Here is an 18,654-nt window from a genome sequence, read left to right on the forward strand (position 1 = left end):
TGCAAGGGTGATGCTTTCAAGGGGAATTTTTGGGATGGGGAGGAGGTTTGCACAGCTGAGAAGGAAGGAAGCGTGCATCCCTGCTCCCCAGTCCCTGAAATCGCAACGCAGCTCTCGGGGAGTCTTGTTTCATGAAGGGGATGGTGCATCGGGCTTTGTGTTGGCTGGCAGGAGGATGCCGGTCCAAGCCACAGCAACGGGAGTTCCTTCTTGCGGTACAGCATCCCTGGCGTGGTGGCGGGAATGCGGGAGGGACCCGCCGGCCGTGGAGGGACCGGGCTCAGCGTGCCCCGGGGTGGGTGTGCAGGGGGGGGCGAGGAGGCATGGCAGGGTTGTAAAGGAGCCGGTGGCCTGGAGCGAAGGAAGGGAAGGAGGAACAGCAGCTCTGGTTTAAGGGCAACAGCAGCCGGGCTGCGGCAGGAGAGCAGAGCAGGGAATGGGGCCTTGGTTTCCACAGGGAATCGGGAATGGTTTCTGCAGGCAGCAGGGCACAGTTTCTACTGGGAAATGGGAACGGTTGCTGCAGCAAAGTCATTTGGTCACCCGTCCCCATGTCCTCACCCGCAGCTCTCCCAGGGCCACCCCCGGCCTCGGGGTTGGTAACAGCCCTATCTCTCCCTCCAGATGGGAGCCAGATGTGCCTGAGCCCTTATATTGCTGGAGGAGCCTGCTCTGACTCCCCAGCCCCTGTGCAGGGGGCTTTGCACCAGTTAACTCCTCGATCCTGTTATTCGTATGTGGTTTAACAGAAGGTGGCTCGTAACGGGGAGGGGAGAGCGAGCCTGTCCCTGCCACGTACCCACCCGTGCTTTCAGGCTCGCATCCAGCAGCTCCTCGCTTGGTCTCCGTCAGCGTTTTGGCTCTGCAAAGGGCTCTTCCCACCCACAGCTGCCTTTGGGTCCCGAGGAAAGGAAGGGAAGGGAGCAGGTCAGGAGCCAGTGTGGGCACCGGGCTTGGTTTGGCTCTGCCCAGCTCTCACCACCTTTATTTCCAGCAGCGCCAGGGCAGTGATGAGGCTTTTAAAGGGTTTTTTTCCTTCCACAGGCTAAGCCCAGCTGTGGTTTAGGAACACTGGTCTGAAGCAACCCTCTCAGCAACCCTGTTTCTTTTACTCATTTTTGCTAGATGGATTTTTTTTTTTTCCTCTATTTCAAGCCTCACAGAGCCCCAACCCTTCCCCTGAGCAGAAACAGCCTACCTGATATTTATAACAGCCATATGGGGATTTCTGGGACACCAGTTAAATATTGCAACTGGTCTGAGCCTTTGCGTGGGACAGACCTCAGTTCTCTGTAAATAGTTGAGTCCAACAGAAAGACTTGAATGCAGTTTCCTATTTATAGCAATTTTTTCTGGTTCAAGTACACTTCCTGAGGAAACGTGGTGAGAAAAATAACACAGTATTACTCCCGTCACCACTTAAGCGAGAGCCACATAGCTTGATGTTAACATTAAGAACTATTTCAACTTGAACGCATTGTGTCTATTTTGTAGCGTTTTGTACCAATCTATCTCCTGTGTGGTAGCCGAAGTGTGGTACAAGTAGGCTTATGATTTTAATCATTCAGGTTAATTTGCTTTATCCAGTAGGTCAGCTCTACTGCACAACACCCCGCAGAAAGGCTTTGTGGACTCTGGTAATGTTTCATGAAGTAGAGCTGAAGCCACTCTAGCATCCAGCTTGTTTTGACTAAATTTGTCGATTTTGCAAGGTTCACACTTTTTGTATATGAAAACAGGGGAGTGCCTCAGATTTGCCACCTCCATTACAGTACCACTTTAGCCATTTTGTATTTATCAGTGATACAACCCAATAAACCTGGTTTCAATGAGTCTCAGCTCTTAGTGTGTTTCTGCTGCAGAGCCTTTGAACCTCAGCTTTCCTACTCCCTTGTTCAGTGTTTTTATAAGCACTTTCCCCTCCAGGAGAGGGCCATGAATGTGGGGTTAGTGCTGATTCAGCAGCCCTTTAGCATCACAACAAACCTTTCCTGCTCTCAGAAAGGTGGGATGACTCTTTCCAGGGAATACATGAAAAGGAAGGAATCCAAGACTTACTTACCTTACTGCCCACAAACAATACGGCATGTAAGTTTTCCATCCTGCCCAACATATCACAACCTCAGGTAAGGTTAATGTTCAATGGATAATTAGAGCTTGCAAACAAACTTGTTAGAGGACTAAGTTTATGCTGTCATGGTGATGTAGTCAGGAAACAGTCAGGAAGGTGAACAGGTTTTGCTCAGGCATGAAAGTAAGACTATCTTACTTCTAAGCCAAGTTGGTGAGGTGTGTAGCAGTTATGTCAGCTAAACTCAACAGAAAAGCCAGGTCTAACTGCTCTGCAGGGGCAAGAGGGAGCTTATGTCACAAGTGCTTTAATAAAGTGTTGCTGGGGCAGCTCTCCTTTTCTGGGAAAAGTGAAAAACTCGCTTAGTAATAATTCTAGGACAGAAGTAAGGATTTTTTTTTTTCTTCTTCTCATACTTTTAGAGTTCACCTGCATTATTCACTAATTATTTGCACACTTTACAATACAGTCCAGGAAACCCCCAGTGTGCCCAATGTAGACACCAACAGCCACCCCACCCCCCATTGTTCTTTGGTTAGAAAAAAAAAAAAGCTTTTTTTAAAAGTCACCATCCAAAAAAAAAAACCAAAACAAAACCCCACACAACAGCTTAGCTGCACACTAGGACATGTTACGACAGATCTGCCACTGGCCAGGGCCCCAGACAGGCCAAGAACAGACATATGGCTTTTTTCAAGTAACTTCTACAGAAGAGCTAACTTAAGCATTCAGCATTGAGTAGAAGACTTCAGCACAAGTCAAATGCAAGCAGTCCAGGCAGACTGTGAGAACAGAACCATGAAGGCCATTGGTTTTGTACCATAGAGCAGCACTCTACCTCCCCACAGGATTGCTAACATCACACCAAGCTCCCAGGGTTGCTGCATACCCAAGACCCCTACCACTGCCTAGTACTTGCAAGAGCAGGGACGGCTTCCTAGCTTAAACATAAAGCAGCTTTGCTAGCATGAGTAGGCCAGGAGTGTAGATGCTTACACCTTAGTACGACTACTGTGCATATGCTTCAGCTTCCAATAAATATCTACGTCCTCAGAACAGGAAACTCCACTTCCAACACAATAAATAAAAATATTGCATTTTCTATCGGCCTGTTTGGGAGTCAGTTTGGAATGTTGTTTTCAGTGCTAGAGAGAGTCCCACGTTAAGCGGTTAATGCTTCCAGCTCTTCAGGCTTCAACAGCTTCTTGGCAGCAATGATGGTGTTCTTCATCAGCATGGCAACTGTCACAGGCCCAACTCCCCCAGGGACCGGAGTGATGTAGCTGGCTTTCTTCTTCACCTCTGCAGGAAGGAAAGCTAGAGCTCAGCATGCGAGTCAAGAGCAGCGACACTTATCAAGCTGGCTGGCCAGTGTGAAGCTGCAACCAGTCTAACATTGCTCAAATTCCTTCAAGATTATCAGCTAAGGAACAGTAGTTTCAAGGTGGACTTTTTCCCCCCCGTTAGGCAGGGCAGAGAACTGTAGTTTGTCCGTCCCCGCTACTGAGCAAGCTTAATTGCAAAACCCAAGCTGGGGGAAAAGCAAAAAGCAAGGTCCAATAGTGGGATTTCCAGCACAGAAATGTCAAGTCCAAGACTAGATGTGGACTTCACATGTGCCCTTGAGGGCAGCCACGATGAAGTACTAAGTCTAAACATTCACCCTCTCTCTTTCTTCCAGAAGGAGGTTCCAGTGTCTTGCACCAGGCGCCTGGAGGTACAGGGCTGATCACAACAGCCCATCTGGGCACCATTGCAGCTAAGTGGTGAGCAAGGCCAGTGAATAGCAAGCCAGAAGGTAAATAAGTTCTGTGTGTCTTTATTTAAAAGCAGGAGTATGTGTGATGAATTGGAGGAGAGGCAAAGCAACCAAACTGCTTAGACTCAGGGTGAGTCTCCTCTGCCTTGCAGCATAGAGCTTTCCCACGGCATACTACAGGAAGGCTGCACCCTTGCCTATGGTGCCATACTGGATGCACCAAGCAAGAGAACATAAGCATCAGTCTGCATCTGCTCAGTTGCATGAACCAGGACTGTCTCCTCCCCTTCTCAGCACCCTTGATGTTTAATGCTCAGGAACCCTATGCAGAGCCTTTCCGTACCTTCAAAATCCACATCCCCAACCAGCCTCGGTTTGGCAGTGACAGGATCCTGCACTCTCGTTATCCCCACATCAATCACTGCAGCTCCTTCTTTGATCATATCAGCTGTGATCAGATTGGGTATGCCTGCAAGGAGAAAACAGCACCACCATGAGCATGTGGATCTAACAGCCCCCCTGCTCCTCCTCACCCCATCTTCACGTTATGTTTTGACCCACCCAGGCCTTCTGGCCTCACAAAACAGTTGGACTCAATCTTAAGGGTCTTTTCCAACCTAAATGATCGTATCATTCTATGAAATGCAAATCTACCCACAGTTGCACAATCCCACGCTAGTCCTTGATGTTCAGCTCAGTCAGGAATTTGAGTGGTTTACTGATAACCTGACATTTGAAGTCAGTGGCTGTGTGTTCCCGCAGAGCCAGCAACATTTTTGCACTGCACTAAGTCAGCAAGCTGGAACGGTGTCCAAGACCACCACAACCCAGCCTGGCAGAGGCACTGACTTCACCCAGGGGCTGTAAAACCCCCAGCGTGACAGGGGTGGGGAGCAGCAGCTTGCAGCTAAGCCAGCCTTTCAGGCTGGGGTGTGTTTGTCTGGTTCTGCCAGATACTGCCTCCCCAGCTGACTGAGCCAAGGAACTCCTTCCCACCCTCCACTCAGTTAACTTTCATGCAAGCCTTCCTCTGGTCTGCTGACCACTTTTTACAATTTATCTGCCAGCAGCACTTCTGCCATCATTACACTGCCAACACCTTCAACACCACTGTTAATCCTTCCAGCACCTTGTCTCTTCATACCCAATTTCCAATCAATGTTTTCTCTCCTCCCTCCCCACAGGCCCACACCCAGCTTCTGCTGCCAAACAGACACCCCGAATCAGCTCAGCTCCTCTGCTGATGAGCTACCTCCACACCAAGGGTACAGCCTGGAGAAGAGCACACCGAGTGACTCCTTGTCCTCTGAAGACAGCACTGCAGCTGTCCCTCAGCATTTTGACTGTCTCTAGGTAAGCAGGTGCTACCTTGATATTTTTTTTCTCCTCCCCACGTAAATACAGAACTGTCTGCACGTGTAACAGAGCCTGCCTGTAGCTGTTCTCTAGATCTGATCAGGTGCTCACTGGCACACCAACCCCTCCTGCCAGATGTTATTTTACATTTCAAAGGCAAAGATCTTACTAGCAGAGCTGTTTGTAGCAAGTATGTGGCTCCTAGGCTTAATCACAGGATTAACTGGCTGGCTCAAACAGCCCCTCACCTGCTGTCCTAGCCCTCACCTAGGGCAGCTGCCAACAGCCAGGAGCCACCAGAGCTGCTTCAGCTAGGGAGGCCCCAGGACATTCAATACCAACAGGATTGTCTCCTGCAAGCAAGGATTCCCATCAGAAACACCACACAAGCCGCAGTGCGGCACCCTGTGTGCGCCTTGGCTGTGCTGTTGGAGTCAGGTCTTACCTGCTGCTGCTACCACAATATCAGCACGGATCGTGTGTTGCTTCAGCTGCTCCTTGGGAGTGTAGCGGTGGGATATTGTGACTGTGGCATCTCCTGCAAGAGTGGTTACACTGGAGCTTTAATTCACGTGTACTACTCAAACCCAGACACTTCTCTAAGTCTTCCTCTTCAACACCACCTGTGTATTTATCAGGAACATCACAGCCTGATGACCAACCCCAGGGAACAGCCTACAAAGTCAGAGGGAGGGATCTGGGATGGAAGAGGACAAGGACTCTCTGAAGAAGGCTCTGAAATGTTACAAGACTGATTATGTGCAGAGTTAACTCCTCAGCCTTGACCACAGCCGATGTGATGTGCCAGAGTCCCTAAGGCGCTCCTAGGACTGGTTTAGAGCCCAAAGAGGCCAGTGTGACAGACTGAGGGCTTCCTTCCACAGCTGTCTGGCATGCTCTTTTCCGAGGCAACCAAGCCCCTACCTCCCGGGCGCTCGTGCCTGCCGTCCGTATGCAGCAACATGGCGATGGGCATGCCCACATTCTTTGACCTGCCAGCCACCACCACGTTCTTCCCCAGTGTTGGGATGCCTGCAGAGGACAAGATGGAGTCTTAAGACAAACACAAGCTGGAGTTATGCCAGACAGCAGCCAAATACTGCAGGAGCAGCTTACCAGTTCTCTTAATGATCTCCCACACCCCCCAGGGGGTAGCCGGCAGCATGGAGTACTGGTCAAGGCACATGCGCCCCACGTTTATCACATGAAAGCCATCAACGTCTTTGTCTGGAGTCACAGCGTTGCAAATCTTGCGCTCATCAATATGTTCTGGAAGCGAACAAAAAGCTCTAACCCTAGGGATCAGCCAAAAACCTGCTCTTTGCAGTCAGCCAGGGCCCTGACCTGCTGCACCAGCCCCTTCAGAGTTTGGAAGCTCAAGACTTCTAGCAAGCTCAAGGCTAACAGCTCCCAGCAGAAGGGAACTGGAACCACAGTGTCACTAATGCCGAGAGGGTATTTTTAGGCAGCCTCAGTGTCACAACCAAGTTCAAGTTTCTGGCTCTGGAAGCTGATACTCCCTACACAAGAACAGATTTCTTTGACCCCCAGCAACTTAACTCGTACAGGCAGCTGTGTGATGGAGTAGCTGCATCAACCTCTTTAAGCTGCATCATGGCAGAGTGCCACCTCCCATGTCACAGGATAGCCCCTGTGCTGCTGCTCCTCCTTCTGGCACATACAAACCCTTAAAAGCTTTATGAAAAAATGAAACAGATTGAAATCTAGCTACTCACCGGGTAAAGGAAGCTGTACTAACAGGCCATCCACATTGGCATCATTATTGAGTTTGCTGATCAAATCCAGCAGCTCCTCTTCAGTAATAGAAGCTGGCCTGAGGATGGTTTCACTGCCGATTCCTGCACAATCATTGAAAGCGCCACATTAGAGAGCCACGTGTACACAAGCAGGAGAGCCACTTAATCCATGCAGATTCAAGCTGCCCTGTTTCATTGCTCTACCAGATCTGATAGGCACACACCAAGGACTGTATGGTTTGTGTAACAACGAGCACCTTCCAGGCTGGAGGCCTTCACAAGCCTTGTGAGTTACGGTTAAGGACCATTACTATTGGTCTAATGGCCTGGGAAAGACTATTTGAAAGCAGAGATCCTCCGAGTGCAGGGAGAAACCTAACCAAAGTGTGCTGTGATGAAGATGCAACCCACATCCTGTGGTCCCTCTTGACACAGTAAGAAGAGGATGTTAGCCTAAAAATCTCAGCTCCAAAGAAGGCTTTGGCAGCACAGAACCCAAGGAGAAATTAAATCATTCATTGCCCCCTAGCCCCTTTCAGCACATTTTCTCCAGAAGCACACTTGGCTGAACACCAAGCAGGACCTTGGCTTGCAAGATTGGAAGGAGTCACAGGGTAGCAAGGCTGCTGAACAATGATTGCATCTCAGGCAGTTGAGGAAAGAAGGCAAATCAGAGCCCTGTCTGGGCTTTATATGGCCCTAGGAAGACTGAAAATCCAAACTACAGAGCTTGATGTTGCCCTAAAGGATTTAAATGGCACAACGCACATATGAACCGTGTTTATTAATACATCTCAGTACAACAATGAAGGCAGCCAGAAGAGTCACAGCAAATGCTGGGGCCAACGTGGACTGCCATGCAGCTGAAGTAAAAAGCTGCCAGGTGGATGTGTCCCAAAAAGCTTCCCCCAGTCTCCAGCACAGAGGATTCCCAACTAAAGCAAGATAAAACAGTCATTTGCTCCACGTTTTCAGAACAGAGTGCAAGACATACCAACATCAGCAGCTGCTTTGGTTTTGTTCAGCACGTAGGAGTGACTCGCTGGATTTTCACCCACAAGAACAACGCTGAGGTGAGGCCTCTTGTTTCCAGCTGCTACCCACTGCTCAACCTCATGACAGGCTTCCTGCCTGATCTGCCGGGCCAGCTTCCTTCCAGAAATCACAACTGCATCATTTCTGCAACAGAGAAAGTGTTACCAAAGCAGTCAGCATCATTATAACCAAATCCAAGGTCTGTGCAACACAGACCAGGAAGAACAGATGCCAACTGCAAGCCAGGGCAGAAGAGGCTCTTTTACTCAAGCTCTGTACAAAGCTATTGCACCTTTATGCCAAATCATGTTAAGAAGCATATGTCAGTCTTAGTTTACAGCTTTGCTGCCCAAAGCCGGGATCAGCAAACAAGACTGCCGGAGGGACCAACTTATTTGTGCAGCCTGACAAAGCGTACACGCTATTCTTCTCTGCAAGGCCAAGAGTCCATACAGATCATTCACCTGGTGCGTGTTTCAAGCTAAGATACTATTAGCTTCCATTTTTAGAAAGCTGGTCATCCGTTCCTTGTGAAGACATGACAGCTTCACTACAAAGGACTTACACAAAGCAGAACTCACTCTACTTAAGTGAAGCGTCCACTGCCAAAGAGGGCTATTGAGTAATTCTGGCTTGTTAGACGCAGCGTGGGAAGCACAGTGTGCTGCGCTTCTGTGCAGAGTGCTGTTCCTGAGATCCTCGTCCCCCACAAATTCCTCGGCGAGACCATCGGCCCATCTAGCACAGCTCGCACCTTGCGCAAGCCAATCTCATGCCCTCCCCTGCTCAAGTAATTGCTGCCACCACTACCATGGTGTCTTCAGGCTGTTAAAGCTGGGCTGGGGGCACATGGTTTCACCCCCTCTGGCAGACTCCAACATCTAGCCAGAGTAGAAGGGACATTTGCCCATTCGAACCATGTCAAAACAGCTCCTCATATATATTTCTAGTCTAAATTGGTAACAGGAATATCTAGTCACTGCCAAATGCATTCCAGGCAACTGGACATGCTGCAGTATATACAAAGGCTGGCTTGACCTACAGCTAGCTGGGAGGCCATGGCTGCCAGTCCCCACTCACAACAGGCTGTCCACACTGCTCACGCCTGGGTTTTTTCCTTCAGGTAATCACTATAATTTTTACTTGAACATCATTCTCATTCACTAATCCCTTTACAAAAGGATTCACCTTCACAAGCTTCACTTCTAGACTTCACTATAGCATTTAAGTCTTGCCTTGCTGCAAGGCCTCATGACGAGCACCTTACTCACTTGCCCAATTATTCCTACCTCTGAGCCGGGGCAGGCAAAGATGCTCCCCACAGCGTTACTGTGTCATTTATGCTGCCTTCCCAAATCACGAGGAGCAGCCTGTTTCTGAAGCAATTGCCAAGCAATATGCATCACAACTCTACAAGCTACTCAACTTGCCACAGGAATCCAGGAGATGACTGACCCACGGGAGAAAGCCTGACAGCACCAAGCAGAGTTTCCAACCCTCCCTGCACCACACCATCCAATTGAAGCAAACTGAATTGCTACAGTTTCTCCTCAAAAATCCATCAACTGCCTGGTGTACAGACCTTCTCCTACCAGGATCCTGCGCTAAGTCCAACACTGCTGTTTTCTGACTTTCTCTAGGTACAATCCTGAAGCTTTGGGGACAGCCACCACGAGAGCCACACCAGGTAGGAAAGCCTTTTGCTTAAATACTTAGAAATGCAGAGGATCTTTTGTGCTTTTTCAATCCTTGACCTACTCAAATATGTAGTTTTCCTTATTTACTGGGAATTAAGTGCTACTTCATCCCTAGCAGCAATCACCCCAGTCCAACTCATTTAGCAACAACCAGCAAAACCCCATCCCAGACCAGCTGAGCCCACTGGCCCTCTAATTCTAATTTTAGCTTCAGAGCTAAACATGCGCTAAAGTACTATGTGTCTATTTAGATGTAAAAGGAATTATTATGAGTGCCTGGCAAGCTAGGGGAAGGAGAATTCATTGAATCAGAGACACCTCATGCCAAGAGCCTACCTGAATCTTCCCTTTACATAAGCCTGAGGCCAGGGTGCCCAGCCTGGGCTCCCAGGGGATGGGGACAACCACCAGCAACCCCCCTGTGAGCTACAGGGAAGCCAAAATAAGAGCTCAGAGCTCTGTTTAGAGTAGGGAACCGCAGCGAAACCAAAGCACCCGAGCAGCAGCAGCAGCTCCCTCAAGGGCTGTTTTGGTGCATGAGAGCAAAACCCACGGGGATGGTGCAGAAATGGAAGGGGGAAGAGGCACTCGGTGCACGGCCAGAGGCACGGGCGGGATGCTCGGGGGTCTCCGGTCCCTCACACCACTTAAATCGGGAGTGAGAGCGGGGCTTGGGGCCCGAGAGGCCCCTCTGGGGGTGCGGGGAGGGGCCGGTGCCCCCCTGCGGGGGGAGAGGCGGGAGCCCGGCAGACACCATGCAAGGCGGGAGCGGGATTTCATCAGCCTGCACCGCCCGGGGCGGCCGCTGGGGGCCCGCCTCATTCATTCCCGGTACCGACAGCGGAGGGCCGGGCCTACCCCGGCCCGGTGGGTGAGGGCCCGGCCGGGCCTCCCCCTCCTCAACCCGCCCTGCGCCGGGATCAGGCGGAGGAGGCGGGCGGGCTCCGCTTCCCCCCTTCCCGACACAACCCCCTCCGCCCGGGGCAGGCCGGGCCGGGCCGTACCTGGTCGCGCTGAGATGGAGGCGGCGGCCGCGGGGGCGCAGCGCGACGCGGCCGAGGGCACGGAGCGGGCAGAGCGCGGTCGCCATTGCCGCACCGAAAGACGTGAGGCGACGGTGCTCCCCTCCGCGCCGCCCGCCGCCTTATATACCGCGGAGGGTCCAGCCCCGCCCCTCCTCGCGGCCGGCGGCAGCCAATCGCGGTGGCGAGCGGCGCGGAGGGGAGAGTTGAATGGCGGCGGAGAGGGAGGGGGCGGGACGGAGCGGGCGCTCCCCGGCTGCGATTGGGGTAGAGGGAGAGAGGAGCTCGGGAGAGGGGGTGGGCGGGGCCGAAGGAGGAGGGGGGGCGTGATTGGTGGAGACGGGCAGGGCTTCTCCTCCCTAATTGGGCACGGCAGCGCTCATTGGCTGGGCCCGGGGGGGCCAAGAGGGGTTGCGGGTTGCGTCGCCGCGGGGCGGGGCCGGGGCGGGGCCAGGACGGGGCAGGGGGTTAGGTCAGGGTTGGGGTCGGGGTCGGGATTAGGGCTGGGCTGGGGGTCAGGTTTAGGGCTGCGGTTTGGGTTGGGGATCGGGTGGGATTAGGTCTGAGAAGGAGAATGGGATGGGGCTGGGACTGGGGTTAGAGCTGGGATTGGAGTTAGGGCTGGGACTGGGGCTAGGGATAGGCTCGAGTCTGGGATTGGGATGAGATTAAACACGGGACCATGAGTATGTTTAAGGCTGCGATTTGGGTTGGGTTTGGGGTTAGGGTTGAGGGGGAGAATGGGATTGGGGTTAGGATTGGGGCTGGGAGCGGGGCTGGGGTTAGAGCTGGGATTGGGGCTGACACCGGGACAGGCAGTTTAGCTGCTGAAAAATAGGGGAGATTTTCACTGCAGGATGTCACTGGTATCGTCCCACCCCTCCTCGAGCATCACAAAACTGGGGGGCGAGCCCGGTGCTCCCAGCTCCAGGCGTTCCCAGCTCCCAGCCGTCCTGGCACAGCAGGACATGAAGCCAGATCCCGCACCCGAGCAGGCGCGGGGCGACTGGCCGTCAGCATCCGTGGATGGCGAGAGGGAGCCGTTACTCACCGTTTGCATTTCTCTGCCGTTTCTGGCTGTGCTCTCTGCTGGTGGAAAAATTAAATGCTTTTGTGCAAAACTAAATGCTATTAACTTATTTTTTGACAGGTGCCGTGAGGCATCTGCCAGCCCACGGCACTGGATTGGGTTGGGACGGGTGCAAATGATGCTCCCTGGTATTGCAGAGAAGGAAGCAAGAAACCTGCACAGAGAAGACGTAAAAGAAGAGTCTGTGAGTCCTTGGGAACCCGTGCTGAGCGGGTTTAGCTGTTCCCTGCGTGTTTATTCTTCTTAGCTTTACCCTATGTACCCCTTCAGCTGTGAGAAGCGGCCTTGGAGGTTTATTCTGAAGTCATTGACGTGCTTCGTAAAGTCTGGAAAGGTTTTTACACCTCCCTGAGTGTCATAAACACAGAGGATCACCAGCCGCCGTCCCTGTGTCATGCCCCAGCGGAGCCGGCTCCATACCGTGCTGCTTGTGAGAGCGGTGGCAGGCAGCCTGGCTGCGAGCTAAAATTGTAGTAAAGATAAGGGCTGGCGACCGGAAGATCACGTGCTGTACGGAAAGAGTTAAGGGTCGACCCTCCCTTGTCTCCGCCCCTTATAACATGACACACCTACTGCTGGGGGTATAAAGCCCGGGTCGGCTGGAGATCTAGGGGGATAACCTTGATGTGTAGTGTTTGCTACACAGTGGTGACCCCGACGTGATCAGGCAACAGCGATGGAGCTCGCGGAACTCATAAAGGTACTAAAGTCGGTAACGACAAGGGTGCTCAAGCGGGGGTTTGCGGCAAGGCGGCGCCGACCTGCTGCACGTGGTGTGCTGATGGGGCAGGAATCTCCTGGGAACGAAAAGCCAACAAGTTTAGTTTCGGAGGGGACACAGGCTGGCTGGGAAGGAGTGGCCTGTGGGACACAGACGGAACCGTTGTTACTGGGGGCTGAGCCAACGGAGGAAGGGGAGGTGCAGGGAGACTATGGTGCAGCGGGAACAAAGGAGTCGGGAAAGGTGTTCCCGATACAAGTGGGGAGTTTAGAGCGGCCGCCCACGGAACCTTCGGCACCTCCTGCACCGGCGGATCTGCCACTTCCTCAGTACCCCTGGGGCGAGTTGCAACAATGTGTGGAAAGGGAGCTGACTGATAGGTTGCTGGATTGGGTCCCGGGGGCTGATGTGGGATCCCAGCAGTATCGTGAACTACGTGAAGGAAGATGGCGGGAAGGACAAAAAGAAGGCAAAACACCTGAGGACGCCCCATTGTATCCCAGTGATCGACGAGTGCTGGACACACAGAGAGCGGAGCGCAGGACATCGAGGGGGGGTGGTAGGCCTCCCCGGCCCCTGCCAGTGATACCTGCGCCCCCAGAGGGAACCCCTATCCCTGGGGCAATGGGAAATCAAACTGGTATTCCCTCACAGTGGAGGGAGCCTGTACACGATTACCCCATGAGCTCTGATAGCAGTGAGGGCGAAGGGGTGACGAGGGATCCTCGATTGTTGCTCATCCGCCCCCGCTTCCAAGACGGACTAACGAGGTTTCAAGGGAACTCGAGGCATTGATCAGCCGATTGAGAGGGGTGGTGGCAAATGCGGAAAGTCTTATGCCAGGGGGAATGCCGAAAGAGAGGGCAAATGGGACGGATTGGCAGATGATTGCAAAAAATTGTGTCTTGGAAGGAGTGCGATTCCAGGCCCCTCCGATTCAAGCATTTCCTATCCGAGCAGCCCCAGGTGGAGGATATGAGTGGCAACCGTTAGATGCAAAGTTGGTGAAAGAATTGGTCACAACGGTGAAAAGTCATGGATTAAATTCCCCAGAGACCCAAGTCCTATTAGACTGTGTTTTTGCAACGCCACTTGCACCTTTTGATATCATTCAGTTGATGCGGGCCGTATTGACCCCCTCGATGATGGTATTGTTTAGGGAGGAGTGGAGGAATCGGTGCACCCAAGTTGTTATTGAGGCGCAACAGGCCAACCATCCCATGGCAGGAGTGACTTTAGAGCAGCTGATGGGTGAAGGGCAGTTCGCAACTCCTCAGGCACAGGCTCAGCGAATGCGGGGGCGCGATTTTGCTGCATCTTCGAAAGCTGCCCAGGAAGCAATACGCATCATCGCAGCTCTTGATAAAAGGGAGCCTCCATGGGTCCAAATACGGCAATCGTTAAGTGAGCCCTTCACAAAGTTTTTAGACCGGCTGCAAGCGGCGCTCCAGGTTGCTCGACTTCCTGAGCAGGCTAAGGAGGCAATATTGCTTGACTGTGCACGTACGCAAGCAAACCCACAAACTGCAGTGTTGCTAAGACAGTTACCCATAGGGACCACGCTTTCACAGATGATTCGTTATGTGCTGGAACAGGAACAGGCGCAAAGTATGCAACCGGTAGTGGCCGCAGTCCATGCGGCCTGCCGCGGCGCACGACTTATGTGCCATAGGTGTGGGGGGCAAGGACACATGGCGCGACAATGCCCTTCAAAAATAAACACCCCGCGAACAGGGGAAGGAAAGAGAGACCTACGATGCTGGCGCTGTGGGCGACTAGGCCACAGAGCTCGACAGTGCAAATCGGGGAGTCAGCAAAGGAGACCGGGCTGGGGAAACGAGAAGAGGGGATGGCTGAGGGCCGTGCCATCCCCACCTGCCCCAGTGATCAGCTCAGCAGGCCCGACGACAGCAGCGCAATGTATGGCACAGGGAGTCTCTCCTTCCCCGGGACCAGCACAGTCGCCTGCGGTCCCAATGATGCAATATCCAACTCAGCTGCCTTGGGGAGATGGGAGCGCGCAATAGAGGAGGCTGGGGATAGAGCCTCGCCGTATGTGGCACTCACCCTAAACATGACCACACGACCAGAAGTAGATATTATAGTTACCCCATGGCTCCCAGCGTTGGGGGGAACACCACGCCTCGTGTTAAGAGCCCTTTTAGATACAGGAGCGGATGTTACAGTAATCCCATCACATCTATGGCCAGATGATTGGCCACTCGAACCGAGAGGTTCGCTGCAAGGCGTGGGAGGCATGCAGACCTCGCATCAAAGCAGGAACCCAATGCAAATTATGTTGAAGGATCCGGAATCTGGACAAGCTAGGGTAGCATGGTGTAACCCTGTCATTGCTGAGTTACCCATTGTCATCTTGGGACGATGTTGTTTGCAGAAGATGAATATAGTGCTGCGTACAAATTTATCATAATGGCCACTGCCTGTGTCCGCCCATTAAAACTCACCTGGTTGACAGATAAACCAGTGTGGGTAGAGCAGTGGCCATTGACAGAGGAAAAGAGGGCGGCTGTTCGACAATTGGTACAACGAGAACTTGACGCAGGACACATCGAACCCTCTACAAGTCCCTGGAACACCCCCATTTTCGTGATAAAGAAAAAAATCGGGAGCGTGGCGACTGCTACATGATCTACGCGCAGTTAATGCATGTATACAAGACATGGGTCCGCTACAAGCGGGCCTTCCCTTCTCCGGCCATGATTCCACCTGACTATCAAATAGTGGTTATAGATATTAGAGATTGCTTTTTTAGTGTTCCCTTGCATGAAGAAGATAGAGTACGCTTTGCCTTTACTGTTCCTGAGCCTAACAATCAACACCCGTGCGCCAGATATCAATGGAAGGTGTTACCCCAGGGCATGAAAAACTCACCAGTCTTGTGTCAAATTGCTGTAGCTGCTGCGATACGCCCTATTCGAGAAAATTTCCCTACGGTCATCATTTTCCATTACATGGATGACGTGTTACTGGCGTCCAACCAAGAGGAGTTACTGGAAAAGGCACGCGTGCAGCTGATAGTCAGTTTGGAGCGACATGGATTACACATTGAGCCTCGGAAAACACAGGTAGGGCGTGCAGTAAAGTATTTAGGTACTCAACTGAGGCCACGAAGCGTGACAGCACAATCATTTGAAATTCGGACTACAGTGACAACACTCCATGAGGCACAAAAATTAATTGGACAACTATTGTGGCTTAGAAACTTTATTCCAATATCTGAGGCAGAAATGACTACCTTATATCAACTCCTGAAAGGAGGAGATTCCCCCCTAGCTCCAAGGACTCTTTCAAGAAACCATCAGGAGATTCTTAGGACAATTATGGAGCGAGCCCAGCATTGGGGTCTCGCTCGATTTACACCTGAACAACCGGTCACTGCCCTGATTTACATGACCGATACCGCTGGCCATGGTTTACTAATTCAAAATAATGGTGACAAGGCTGGCCTTTTGCTTGGTTGTATCAAGGCAAACCAAAGACGGCTTTAATTTCTTGGCCAACATTATTATCCCAGCTTATTCTCCGCTGTCGGAGGCAAACTCAACACTTAACAGGGAAGGACCCGGAGGTCATCGCATTGCCCTGTTCTTTGGCACAGTGGGAGTTGGTACTTCCACAAGTGGGGCTCCTGCAAGCGGCGATAGCTGAATTTACGGGTCGTATTGAAGGTCTAAGACCACACCCCTGTGGGGAGATAATCCAGGTACTCCATTTTTTGCCAGCTAGTGCCATAGTTGAACAACCCACCGGAGGCCGCACAGTTTTTACCGACGCGTCATCGATTACTGGGAAAGCTGTCGTTACATGGCAGGAGGATGGTCAGTGGACCCACATTAGTTATCAAGATCAAGGGCAATCCGTGCAGTATCTTGAGGCCAAAGCGGTATGGATGGCTCTCACTCAATGGCCCGAAGAGGCCTTGGATCTAATCACAGACTCTTGCTATGTATATAAGTTACTGAAGAAGTGCCGATGGGCACTTGGGGCAACGTCAGAGATTGCCGGAATGTTGCTCACCGCACTGCAAATGAGAACCGCTCCTGTCTGTCCTATCCATGTTAATAGTCATAGTTCCATACCGAGTTTTCTTTCTGCTGGGAATGAAATAGCGGACAGCTTAGCAAAGAGTGTACTGGCGGTTGAAGAAACTTCTAACCTAAGGCGAGCTTTCCGCCTGCATGAGCTCCTCCACTGTGGAGCTCGCGGTTTAGCTAGGCTCGCTGGCATTACGTTGCAAGATGCTCGCTCTGTGATTGCTGCTTGTCCTGTGTGTTCCAAAGGTCCCCTCTGGGAGGCAGGGGTAAACCCTCGAGGGTTGCAGCCCAACCAAATATGGCAGTCTGATGTTACGATTTATGAACCCTTTAATCCACGTAAGTATCTGCATGTCACAGTTGATACCTGCAGTGGAGTTATTTTAGCGACTATGCATGCTAAACAAAATGCTCTCTCAGTTATTTTACATTGGCAGGACTGTATGGCGCAACTTGGCATCCCACAAAAATTAAAACAGATAATGGAGCGGCATATGTCAGCAAGAAGACAAAGGACTTTTGCGCGCGCTGGGATATTCAGTTGAGTCATGGCATTCCCTGTAACAGTACGGGCCAAAGCATTGTAGAACGCGCGCACCGCACATTAAAAGAGTTACTCGACCGACTTAGGGAGGGGGAAAAGAGAAGCCCAGGAACAGGGTTCCCCCTCCCCTTGACCCTCCCTTATTTCGGGCACAGCGTCTGTTGACGACGGCACTAATTACCTTAAATCATACCATTCGAGGGAACACCTATAAAACCCAGACTGCAACCCAGGCACATTTCCGGCTCGATGAGAACGAAGGGCCTTACCCTTTGGTTCAAGTACGGGACCTGCAAACCCGTGAATGGGGGGCCCTTATTCCCTCCGTTGCTTGGGACGTGGGTATGCGTGTGTGCAAACCGAGAAAGGGACGCTAGAATGGGTACCCAGTCGAAATATTCGACCGTATAGACATTAATCAATCTATTGAGTCTTATCTTGACAGGTTACCATTTCCCTATGCATCCTGATGGTGTGGGGGAGTAATGAGGGAGCCGCGACGAACTACTGGCTGGACTGGGCAAAATCTATGAACGTAACGGATGCGTGTCTGTATAAGTCTTACCATATATCGATTATTTTACACGCAGCTTCCCCAGCAAGATCCAGAACTACTGGAGCTAAGGGAGGGGGAAATGTAGTAAAGATAAGGGCTGGCGACCGGAAGATCACGTGCTGTACGGAAAGAGTTAAGGGTCGACCCTCCCTTGTCTCCGCCCCTTATAACATGACACACCTACTGCTGGGGGTATAAAGCCCGGGTCGGCTGGAGATCTAGGGGGATAACCTTGATGTGTAGTGTTTGCTACATAAAATAACCTCACGGTGTTTATTTTAGTTTTCAACTTGTTTAGAGTGGTCACGGTCACTCCCTGGTTTTAAAATTAATTATTTAGGTCAATAACAGCAGCTCCTTGCTAAGACAAGATCTGGAGGGGACACGTGGCTGCAAAAAAGGGTAAAAACCTGCAGAAATCAGCCCTGGGAAAAGGGTTTGACAAACTTTAGGATGTTTTGGGGGAATTTCAGTCTGTGAAGTTGGTCAGGGGGATGGATGGGGTGTACGGGTCCAGCCTGATGCGACGCCAAAAAGGAGGTGCTGAAATAAGATGGTGGTGGTCAGGGGGAGGGTTGGGGGGTGTGGGCAAGTGCCTGTGAGTTGGGGCGGACCCTGGGGGAGGAACGTCCATGGTGGAAGGCTGCCCAGGCCCATGACGAGGGGGCTCTGGGGGTCCCCAGCCCCACGGGGGAGTCCCCCAGGCCCATGGGGATGGGGCTCTGGGGGTCCCCAGCCCCACGGGGGAGTCCCCAGGCTCATGGGGAGAGGGCTCTGGGGGTCCCCAGCCCCACGGGGGAGTCCCCAGGCTCATGGGGAGGGGGGTCTGGGGGTCCCCAGCCCCACGGGGGAGTCCCCCGGGCCCATGGGGAGGGGGCTCTGGGGGTCCCCAGCCCCGCGGGGGAGTCCCCTGGCCCATGGGGAGGGGGCTCTGGGGGTCCCCAGCCCCACGGGGGAGTCCCCAGGCTCATGGGGAGGGGGCTCTGGGGGT

At 52.3% G+C, this 18,654-nt stretch overlaps 1 protein-coding gene across 2 annotated transcripts; it reads right to left on the reverse strand.

The window, feature by feature from the left end:
- Positions 1-2,859: 2,859 nt before the first annotated feature.
- MTHFD2 (methylenetetrahydrofolate dehydrogenase (NADP+ dependent) 2, methenyltetrahydrofolate cyclohydrolase) lies at positions 2,860-10,813 on the reverse strand. 2 transcript variants are annotated; one of them, XM_087762859.1, is made up of 8 exons: positions 10,680-10,813; positions 7,938-8,122; positions 6,923-7,045; positions 6,303-6,455; positions 6,111-6,218; positions 5,632-5,724; positions 4,174-4,299; positions 2,860-3,373 (listed from the first exon to the last, which is right to left on the reverse strand). In XM_087762859.1, exons 1-8 carry the CDS (start codon positions 10,763-10,765, stop codon positions 3,234-3,236), a joined length of 1,014 nt encoding a protein of 337 aa, XP_087618985.1. In that variant the 5' UTR covers positions 10,766-10,813; the 3' UTR covers positions 2,860-3,233. The 2 variants fall into 2 exon arrangements, with proteins under 2 accessions (XP_087618985.1, XP_087618986.1); XM_087762860.1 differs by lacking the exon at positions 6,111-6,218.
- Positions 10,814-18,654: the final 7,841 nt, after the last annotated feature.

Source organism: Nipponia nippon, unplaced genomic scaffold (assembly GCF_047370975.1).
Source record: "Nipponia nippon isolate SJK-2023a ecotype South Korea unplaced genomic scaffold, ASM4737097v1 scaffold_27, whole genome shotgun sequence".
NCBI classification, from domain to species: domain Eukaryota; kingdom Metazoa; phylum Chordata; class Aves; order Pelecaniformes; family Threskiornithidae; genus Nipponia; species Nipponia nippon.